General features: G+C 37.6%; 1 protein-coding gene across 3 annotated transcripts in view; it reads right to left on the reverse strand.

The window, feature by feature from the left end:
- The window catches only part of AFF1 (ALF transcription elongation factor 1), a 349,069-nt gene that overhangs the window by 127,306 nt on the left and 209,908 nt on the right, over positions 1–11,855 (reverse strand). For all 3 annotated transcript variants that reach the window (XM_053703375.1, XM_053703376.1, XM_053703378.1), the window contains 3 exons: positions 3,547–3,588; positions 986–1,072; positions 598–634 (listed from right to left, as the gene is read on the reverse strand). In XM_053703375.1, the coding sequence (XP_053559350.1) occupies positions 598–634; positions 986–1,072; positions 3,547–3,588 (166 nt within the window). The remainder of the gene's footprint in view (positions 1–597; positions 635–985; positions 1,073–3,546; positions 3,589–11,855) is intronic.

Raw genomic sequence — 11,855 nt, forward strand, 5'->3', positions numbered from 1 at the left:
CTCTCACCCAACCAAACACAAGTGTGGGGAAGTGGCATTTTGCACAAGAGAGCTCTTGAGCAATGTTACATTTTGCAACAATGTAACAATGTTACATTTTGCCAAATAGCGGCTTCATAAGTGGAAATTGCGGGTGTACAGGTTCTCTACTTGAAACCTTGTTCGCCTGCAATCTTGACAAATTATCCCTATAGAAAACGCTTATATAATGCACAGATAGACCAAAATCGAGGATCCCCTATTATTAACTCCCATCACTTAACATTTCTAAGCTTTTGTTAGCAATGGATGCCTGATTCACAAACTATCAATATATAGACCTTCGACAATCTTTGCAAACTTTCCAAACTTTGTCCTCTCCTGTTTGGAAACAAATCACAAATCTTATATAGGAATCTATACGAATGTTCGAAAAGCACAAAGTTGAGTTATTAACATTATAACTCTGTAGGCTCTGTAAGTTCTATCTACACACAAACACACATGTTAATATATGGACACATACACACATTACTTATTAGTGTACTATTTAGGGAACTGTATACTTTTCTATATCACCCCCCAGGGTTTCTTACACAACTATGTTTAATCACTCACTCTGGTTCACTTTGACAGATGGAACGTGCTGACTTTCCTACGGTGAAGGAGGAAAGAGGGGAAGGGAGAAAAAAAAAAGTATTGCGTTAGTACAACGATGTACACTCTACACAAGCAACCCACAGTGCACACAAGTCCATAGTGGTCTTTTGTTGACACGGGCAATACAAACAATTCTAGAATTCTCGTAATTGCTTTGAGTCAATACAGTAATAGCTGAAATTAGCTTCTTTTTCACTATTACAGTTTGCTTGTGTGAATAATGTTCGAAAACGACACAAATTTAAAGTTAATATTTAATATATATAAAAAAATATGTTCCTAAGCAAGTATATAAGGGAGTCAAACTAGGGCAGATTATATTTGAACATATATCCAGAATACCAACCTTGGTGGGAAAATGGAATTTGGAAGATTCCGTAGTGCTGGGTGTATGGATAGCGGTTAATGGCGGTGGCCATGAATGGGTCATCTCCTGATAAAAAACAAAGAACAAGTGTTTAAACACATATGGTAGAAACCCCTTTATCTAAACTGCTTGGGTCTCTAAAAAGTTTGTTTTAGAAAAGTGTGGATTTTGGAATACCTGTATCTAAAAAATGGGATAGTTGGGAGAGGGGATAAAACCAAGTATAAACAACAATATATTCTGTATTATTAAATTGAAATATTGCCTAAATGACATATTATTCAAGTAACTTAAAGGTAGTTTTATATAATTTTGTAGTATTTTCGTGACTTAAAGGCAGGGTATATATACATATATATATATATATATATATATATATATATATATATATATATATATATACACACATATATACAAATATACACACACACACACATATATATATATTAACATTATCAAAAATTACTATTATTGAAAAAGTTTGGATTTTAGAATAAGTTTGGATTTTGGAATTCCAGATTTGGGAATATGTAATTGTATTAAAAAAAAAAATAACTTTACATATATAACCATACAATAGAAATTAAACTGGAAATAGTTTAGATATTTATGCAGTGTTTTCAAGACTAGGTTTGTCCATAACACCTTAAGAGGGATACAAATAGATCAAAACAGCAATGCACTCAAGACAAAATGGTACCCAACTCATTTTTTAAATTACCGAAGATATTATGTTAAGCTTAGCCAACCTAATGTTGGGGGGGGGGCAAGGAACTTCACATCCAGGCCAGTCATACACTGCTGGTTCGGAGCAGAACATGGCCTATGATTGGCAGATACACACACATATGCAACCAAATGATTAACTCAGTGGTTACAGGCCAGAAATAGAGCAATACAAAAAAAAATGTTCAACATCATTAGAACATTTTGGTATTTCTCATTTATGTGCATTTAATGGACAGCTCTAATCTACCACTATACGTTTAGTACTATATTTTCATTATTTTAGATGAAGTGTGGTAGGAATATACAAGAACCATTTAGGCAGTGGCAGTTCTACACGGGGGCCTACAGGGGTCAGTGCCACTGTAAAGATGCCCCTGCCCCCTGAGCTGCCTGGTAATATCTATTAAAAAACAGACATAGCTCTAAACAGGATTCATAGTGTGTTTCAACTTTTTTTTTTAATGTCCGGACCAGGCCGTATTCGGCTGTACACAACATACCCAGCCCATGTTCCACTGTTCCACTTCCACCCACAACCAGCACCCCTTTTAGCCTGCTACTCAGCTGGAGCAGGACTGAGTCCAGACTACTAGTCTAGCAGACAGCAGGCACAGCTTGCTTCTTGATCTATGTGTGCTGTGAGACTGTCGGACGTCACATCAGCGAGAAGACCCGCACTGTGAGGGGAGTATCAGTAAAACAGGGGTGACCCGGGTGAGTTAGCGTTTATGGATGGTATATCTGTGTGTATTTGTATGTCTTATATGGAATATATTACTTCAAATCAAATAAGCTGCATAAGAAAATATTATGAATATATGAGCATTATACAGTCACCCTTTGAATAACATTCTGTGTATAATTGTCTGCAGCAAAGTTATAAGCCAGACTGATCATTGCTTCTACCTACTGCAGATGAAACCAAACAGCAATGAAATAAAGTTCACTAATTTTAAATATATCCAATGCATTTATTATGTTTTTTTAGCTTTCATTTTTATTCTCCCCAAGAAGTTTTTAGTTTGGACCATTCCAATTAATGTTTTCAGTTTTGTTAGATTTTTTTTGTGGGCTAGATATTGAACTAGGGGGTGACTGTCCCCATGCTGGTTATACATTACTAGAAAATATTAATAATGGTTTAGGTTTATGTTATCTGCTCTCAGTTTATTCCTGTATACCATATACTATGTAAATAGTGGGATTTTATAATATGATTTCAAACAGGTTATTCCTTTATACCCTTATACCACTATTGTGAAGCCTGAAGAGGATTAGTATAACGTAATTACCTCCAGGTCTCTCTTGTATGCCCATAGAAAAATATTCTGAAAGCTGCATGGGTGAGTATGCCCAGACAATTTTTTTTTTTATGCCCATAAAACATTTTAAAGACTGATTTGAGGCGCTTGCCTCCATGTAGTTCCTATGTTCGGAAGGCTCAAGACGCTAGGGTTGTCAGTTGCCCAGTAAAATCTTCACAGAAATAATTGACAGTTAAATGTCTAGTATTTTAAACTGCACTTCAATAAATACATTGAGTAAAGTAATCAACAGTATCTGCCCGTGTTAAGTAGGGAGGGATGGTTACTTGTAAAATGAGACATATGCCTCTACGTTGTTTTTCTTCTTCTAGTAGTTTGTTTCCGTTTTTTGATTTGCCCCTCTGATTAAAAACTGGCCCCACCTTGCCGCCCCCAGTAAAATTTGTCTAGAACCGACAATGCAGTTAGGTAGCCCGGCACAACAATAAAATGTAAAAGATGATAATGTTTGTAACATGTAAGTAATAGAAAAGGAAAAAAACAAACCTTAAGTATTTCTTCAACACAATGGACATCATTGGAGAAGGTCTGAAAGGAACAAAAAAAAGCTTCTTTATAATAAATCAATTTTATGAACTATGGTAAGAAAAAAAAAAAAAAGACAAAGGAATAGTCTAGCCAAAATTAAAAAAACAAAACACCTCATTATTCAGCTAGAGAATGTAATTTACTCATATTAACACACATATATATATATATATATATATATATATATATATATATATATATATATATATATATATATATATATATATATATATATATATATATATATATATACATATACATACACACACACAGTTGTGCTCATAAGTTTACATACCCTGGCAGAATTTATGATTTCTTGGCCATTTTTTCAGAGACTATGTATGATAACACAAAAACTTTTTTCTCTCATGGTAGTGTTTCGCTGAAGCCATTTATTATCAATCAACTGTGTTTACTCTTTTTAAATCATAATGACAAAAGAAACTACACAAAATGACCCTGATCAAAATATTACATACCCTGGTGATTTTGGCCTGATAACATGCACACAAGTTGACACAAAGGGGTTTGAATGGAAATTAAAAGGTATACATCCTCACCTGTGATCTGTTTGCTTGTAATTAGTGTGTGTGTATAAAAGGTCAATGAGTTTCTGGACTCCTAACAGACCCTTGAATCTTTCATCCAGTGCTGCACTGACGTTTCTGGATTCTGAGTAATGGGCAAAGCAAAAGAATTGTCAAAGGATCCACGGGAAAAGGTAGTTGAACTGTATAAAACAGGAAAGGGATATACAAAGCTATCCAAGGAATTGAGAATGCAAATCAGCAGTGTTCAAACTCTAATCAAGAAGTGGAAAAAGAGGGGTTCTGTTGAAACCAAACCACGGTCAGGTAGACCAACTAAAATTTCAGCCACAACTGCCAGGAAAATTGTTCAGGATGCAAAGACAAACCCACAAATAACTTCAGGTGAAATACAGGACTCTCTGAAAACATGTGGTGTGGCTGTTTCAAGATGCACAATAAGGAGGCACTTGAAGAAAGATGGGCTGCATGGTTGTATCGCCAGAAGAGAACCATTAATACGTAAATGCCACAATGTATCCCCGCTTACAAAACGCCAAACAGCACAGAGACAAGCCTCAAACCTTCTGGCACAAAGTCATTTGGAGTGATGAGACAAATATTTAGCTTTTTAGTCACAACCATATACGCTACATTTGGAGAGGAGTCAACAAGGCCTATGATGAAAGGTACATTAGGCTATACAGTCAGCTAATCTTAATAAAATCTCCAGGACCAGATGCTATCCCGATAGAGTTTTATAAAATTCTGAAGGAAGAAGTAAAATTATCTTTGGTGAATTTGTTTAATTACTATTTTTCTTCTAGTAATTTAATGTCTAATTATTTCTCTGCTGCACGTATATCTTTGATTTTGAAGAAAGGTAAGGATCCGGAAGATCCAGGGTCTTATAGGCCTATATCAGTACTTAATGCTGATTATAAGTTGCTAACTGCTATTATCTCTAATAGACTGGCCAAATTATTAGATGGGATCATTCATCCAGATCAAACTGGATTTATGAAGGGCAGGAATATACGTCAAGTCACTACATTCTTGGATTATGCATGGAATTTAGATCCTAAGAATGAACAATTTAAAAAGATTTCTGAAGCAGCTATTCTGACAGTAGATGCTGAGCAGGCCTTTGATGCAGTGAACTGGAAGTATTTATTCATAGCACTGGAGCGGTTTGGATTCAAGAATCAGTTTTTGGATTTTTTGTTAGAAATTTATATAAAAACCCGATTTCGTTTCTCTGCATCAATTGCCATTCTTCCCCATATATATCACTTAAAAGAGGGACAAGACAAGGATGTCCCCTTTCCCCATTGCTTTTTAATTTGGCATTGGAGCCATTTTTGTGGGATAGGCTATCAGGGATTCAATTGGGATCCTGGAGGTTAAATACTCTCAATAAATGCTGAAGATATGCTGAAGATTTGTTAATATTCCTGGATAACGCGCAATATTCTATCCCCATACTGTTACAACTGTTTAAAATCTTTTCCTCGTTTTCAGGATATAAAATTAATTTTGATAAGAGTGAACTTCTTTGGCTATATAAGAAAGGACCTAATTGGGGAGACCACCCTTTTAAAGTGGTCGAGTCCTTCCGGTATCTAGGTATTAATTTTCATAGAAACCCAACAAATTAGTATAAATTAAATTTCCCCCCGATATTACAAAAAATTAAAAATGATCTTGAAAATTGGTCCTCGCTCCCTATCTCATTGGCCGCGAGAATTAATTTGATTAAAACTATTATTTTTCCAAGAGTTCTATATTTTCTCCAAAACCTGCCGTTATTAATGACCAATAAAGATATCTGTAATGTACAATCTTGGCTATCTAAATTTATATGGGGTAATAAGAAACCCAGGATTAGTCTCAGTAGACTGATGCAAAACTGTGCTAGGGCAGGGCTTGCTTTACCAGATTTTAGGCTCTATAATTGGTCTTGTTTAGCCAAATTGGCCCTCGACTGGATTACAGGGGTAAATAAGTTTGTGTCTGTAGAGCTAGAATCATTTTTGATTTCCCCTTTCTCTTTGAAAGCTATTCTGCATTGCCTGGTACAAAAGTTACCCTTAAATCTTAGTAAATTAATTTCCTTTAAAAATGTCATAGCTTGGCATAAAATTTGTCAAATATTAAAAATGTTGCCATCTTTTTCGGAATTTCTTCCAATAATAGGTAACCCGGAATTTATCCCGGGTATTAATCAGAGAGTGTTTAGATTATGGGCTGAAGCAGGACTGATCTATGTCCACCAGTTATTTGATGATAATCAGTTATCTTCAGAATTATTATTTCAAAGGTTTAATCTACATCGTTCGAGTTTATTTGCCTACTTTCAGTTACGGCATTATATATTTTCGCAAAAATGGAATACTGAATTTCTCAGGGATTGGTTAGATATTAAGAATGATCAAAGGTACATTATTCCTACAGTGAAACACGGAGGTGGATCGCTGATGTTTTGGGGATGTGTGAGCTACAAAGGCACAGGAAATTTGGTCAGAATTGATGGCAAGATGAATGCAGTATGTTATCAAACAGAACCCCTCATTTTCCACTTCTTGATTAAAGTTTGAACACTGCTGATTTGCATTCTCAATTCCTTTGATATCTTTATAGATCCCTTTCCTTTTTTATACAGTTCAACTAACTTTTCCCACAGATCCTTTGACAATTCGTTTGCTTTCCCTATGACTCAGAATCCAAAAACGTCAGTGCAGCACTGGATGAAAGATGCAAGGGTCTGTCAGGAGTCTAGAAACCCATTGACCTTTTATACACACACACCAATTAAAAGCAAACAGATCACAGGTGAGGATGGTTAACTTTAATAGTCAGTTAAACCACTTTGAACCAACTTGTGTGCATGTTATCAGGCCAAAATCACCAGGGTATGTAAACTTTTGATCAGGGTCATTTGGGTAGTTTCTGTTGTCATTATGATTTAAAAAGAGTAAACATAGTTGATTGATAATAAATGGCTTTAGCCAAACACTAACCATGAGTGAAAGAAAAGTTTTTGTGTCATCATTCATATTCTCTGAAAAATGGCCAAGAAATCAAATTCTGCTAGGGTATGTAAACTTATGAGCACAACTGTATATAAATTCCATGCTGTGCTGACTAGCGATTATTAGACATTATTACCTCAATAAGGCCACCAGATTATTCATAATAATTATCGCATGCATTTAAGCATACCATTCTCTATGTTTTGCACATTACTATTTGCCACTTGATTCTTTTTGGGATTTAGCGATCTAACACTCCAGTGGGCCTTTAAAGGGACAGTATACACTCATTTTCATATAACTGCATGTAATAGACACTATTATAAAGAATAAGATGCACAGATACTGATAGAAAAATCCAGTATAAAACGGTTTAAAAACGTACTTGGAAGCTTTCAGTTTAGCTCTGTTGAAAAGGCAGTTGGAAAGCCCACTGCAAGTGGGAAATAAGGCACTCCCCCCCCTCCCCCTTTTGCATATGAAAATACCCTTTACACAAACAGGAGCAAGTTGGAGAAGGTAGCCGACGGTATTCAAATAAAACGTTGGGGCTTGGTTAGGAGTCTGAAAATCAGAGCAATGTTATTTAAAAATAAGCAAAATTATACATTTAAAAAAAAAAAAAAAAAAACTTTATGGGCTTTATAAATAGATCATCTACAAAATATTTATGCAAAGAAAAAATGAGTGTATAATGGCCCTTTAAAAACAGTTGCCATATAGAATGTATTATATTCTGTGCTTGCAGCTTATTTGTCTCACATTTGTACTCTCCATCCTGTATGTACACACGATTGTTTTGTGTCTTCACTTTGTGATTATGTATAATGTATTTGGTATTAGTTCACTTGTTTCTGTATTTGTATATACTTTGGTGTAAATAAAGATGGTTGCCTTGACAACCATTTTGGCGCAATTTCCCTGGGGGAGGGTCTTAAAGGGTATAAATGTTTGCATGTCACATTTCATTGTTGGTCTGACGAAGGGGAGCTGTCCCGAAACATCACATAAATAAAAGCTACTATTACTATTCTCTAAGACCAGTGAGTGCCCTCATCTGTTATCTATACATTTAAATATGATATATCGATATATAGATATACAAACAGTTCTGGGTACATGCACTCTCACCACCTATCATCAACTGCCAGGGTGCTCTCAGGGAGTATACAATAGCAAATGATTCAAAGCACTCACTGGTCTTCTGCCATCAAACTTGAAAAAACTAAATTTATGCTTACCTGATAAATTACTTTCTTTTACGATATGACGAGTCCACGGATTTCATCCTTACTTGTGGGATATTAACCTCCTGCTAACAGGAAGTGGCAAAGAGCACTACAGCAGAGCTGCATATATAGCCCCTCCCTTCCCCTCCACCTCCAGTCATTCGGCCGAAGGTTATAGGAAGAGAAAAGGAAAGGCTAAAAGGTGCAGAGGTGACTGAAGTTTACAAAAAATATTAAGAAAAACTGTCTTAAAAAGAACAGGGTGGGCCGTGGACTCGTCATATAAAAGAAAGTAATTTATCAGGTAAGCATACATTTAGTTTTCTTTTACAAACATATGACGAGTCCACGGATTTCATCCTTACTTGTGGGAAACCAATACCGAAGCAATAGGACACGGATGAAAGGGAAGGACAAGACAGGAACCTAAACGGAAGGCACCACTGCTTGAAGAACCTCTCTCCCAAAGATAGCCTCAGAAGAAGCAAAAGAAGTCAAATTTGGAAAATTTGGAAAAAGTGTGAAGGGACGAACAAGTCGCAGCCTTACAAATCTGTTCAACAGATGCATCATTTTTAAAAGACCATGTGGAAGCCACAGCCCTAGTAGAATGAGCTGTAATTCTTTCAGGAGGCTGCTGTCCAGCAGTCTCATATGCCAGGCGGATGATACTTCTCCGCCAAAAAGAAAGAGGTAGCCAAAGCTTTCTGACCCCTACGCTTTCCAGAATAAATAATGAAGATGATTGACGGAAATCCTTAGTTGCCTGTAAGTAAAACTTTAAGGCACGGACCAAGTCCAAGTTATGTAACAGACGCTCCTTCTTAGAAGGATTAGGACACAAGGAAGGAACAACAATTTCCTGATTAATATTCTTATTTGAAATAAGCTTAGGAAGAAAACCAGGTTTGGTACGTAAAACCACCATATCAGAATGAAATATGAGATAAGGTGAATCACACTAACGCTGAAAGCTCAGAATCTCTTCGAGCAGAAGAAATAGCAACCAAAAGCAGAACTTTCCAAGATAACAGTTTAATATCAATGGAATGCATAGGTTTAAAAATATGAGATAAGGTGAATCACACTAACGCTGAAAGCTCAGAAACTCTTCGAGCAGAAGAAATAGCAACCAAAAGCAGAACTTTCCAAGATAACAGTTTAATATCAATGGAATGCATAGGTTTAAACAGAACCCCTTGCAGAACTCTAAGAACTAAATTCAAACTCCAGGGAGGAGTAATAAGTCTAAATACAGGCTTAATTCTAGATAAAGCTTGACAAAAAGGCTGAATATCTGGTACATTTGCCAAACGTTTGTGAAACAGAATTGACAAAGCTGAAATTTGTCCCTTTAAGGAACTTGCTGATAACCCTTTTTCCAATCCTTCTTGGAGAAAAGACAGAATCCTAACTTTACTCCATGAGTAACCCTTGGATTCACACCAATAAAGATATTTACGCCATATCTTATGATAGATTTTTCTAGTGACAGGCTTTCCAGCCTGTATCAAAGTATTGATAACTGAATCAGAGAATCCTCGCTTTGATAAAATCAAGCATTCAATCACCACACAGTCAGCTGCAGAGAAATTAGATTTGGATGTTGGAAAGGACCTTGAATAAGAAGGTCCTGTCTCAATGGAAGTTTCCACAGAGGCAGAGATGACATGTCCACTAGATCTGCATATCAAGTCCTGCGTGGCCACGCAGGCGCTATCAGGATCACTGAAGCTCTCTCCTGTTTGATTCGAGTAATCACGCGTGGGAGGAGACAAAACGGCGGAAACACATAAGCTCGGCTGAACAACCAAGGCATCTATCAGTTCAGCCTGAGGATCCCTTGACCGGGAACCGTATCTTGAAAGCTTGGCATTCTGTCGGGATGCCATCAAATCCAATTCCGGTCTGCCCCATCTGAGAATCAATGGGGCAAATACCTCCGGGTGAAGTTCCCACTCCCCCGGATGAAAAGTCTGTCGACTTAGAAAATCTGCTTCCCAGTTCTCTACTCTTGGGATGTAAATCGCTGACAGATGACAAGAGTGGGCCTCCGCCCAACTGATTATCTCGGATACCTCTATCATCGCTAAGGAACTCCCCCCGATGATTGACATATGCCAGTGTCGTGATGTTGTCCGACTGGAATCTGATGAATTTGGCCGAAGCCAACTGAGGCCACGCCTGGAGCGCATTGAATATTGCTCTCAGTTCCAGAATATTGATTGGAAGAAGAGACTCCACTAGAGTCCAAACACCCTGAGCCTTCAGGGAGTTCCAAACTGCGCCCCAGCCCAGAAGGCTGGCATCTGTTGTCACTATCACCCACGAGGGTCTGCGGAAAAAAGTCCCTTAGGACAGATGATCCGGCGACAACCACCAAAGAAGAGTTTCTGGTCTCTTGATCCAGATTTATCGGAGGAGATAAATCCGCATAATCCCCATTCCACTGTCTGACCATGCACAGTTGCAGTGGTCTGAGATGAAAGCGAGCAAACGGAACGATGTCCATTGCCGCTACCATTAATCCAATTACTTCCATACACTGATGGCCGAGGAATGGACTGAAGTGCTCGGCAAGTATTTAGAATCTTTGTTTTTCTGCCCTCCGTCAGAAATATTTTCATGGCTACCGTTTCTATCAGAGTTCCCAAGAAAGGAACCCTTGTCTGTGGGACAAGTGAACTCTTCTCTATGTTCACCTTCCAACTGTGAGTTCTGTGTCCATGTGAGACTTTGTCAGATGAAATGTTGACGCCTGAATCAGAATATCATCCAGATAAGGCGCCACCGCTATTCTTCGCGGTCTGAGAACCGCCAAGAGAGACCCTAGAACCTTTGTGAAGATTCTGGGTGCCGTGGCCAACCCGAAAGGAAGAGCCACGAACTGATAATGTTTGTCCAAGAAAGCAAATCTTAGAAACCGATGATGATCCTTGTGGATTGGATCCACGGTAGTCATATTGACCCTCCTGGATCACTGGTAAAATTGTTCTTATAGTCTCCATCTTGAATGATGGAACTCTTAGACACTTGAGATCTAAAATGGGTCTGAATGTTCCCTCTTTTTTGGGAACCACAAATAGGTTTGAGTAAAACCCCTGTCCCAATTTTGGAACTGGACAAATTACTCCGATAGTAGAAAGGTCTTTTACACAATGTAAGAACGCCTCTCTTTATCTGGTTTGCAAATAACTTTGCAGATAACTTTGAAAGATGAAATCTCCCTTTTGGAAGAAAATCCTTGAATTCCAATTGATAACCGTGAGTCACTATTTCTAGTGCCCAGGGATCCTGAACATCTCTTGCCCAAGCCTGAGCAAAGAAAGAGTCTGCCCCCTACTATATCCAGTCCCGTATCGGTGGCCGCCCCTTCATGCTGTCTTAGGAGCAGGAGCGGGCTTTTTGGATTGTTTACCCTTATTCCAGTTCTGATTAGGTCTCCATACTGACTTAGATTGGGTAAAATTCCCTTCTTG

The sequence above is a fragment of the Bombina bombina genome, chromosome 2 (assembly GCF_027579735.1).
Source record: "Bombina bombina isolate aBomBom1 chromosome 2, aBomBom1.pri, whole genome shotgun sequence".
In the NCBI taxonomy this organism is placed as follows: domain Eukaryota; kingdom Metazoa; phylum Chordata; class Amphibia; order Anura; family Bombinatoridae; genus Bombina; species Bombina bombina.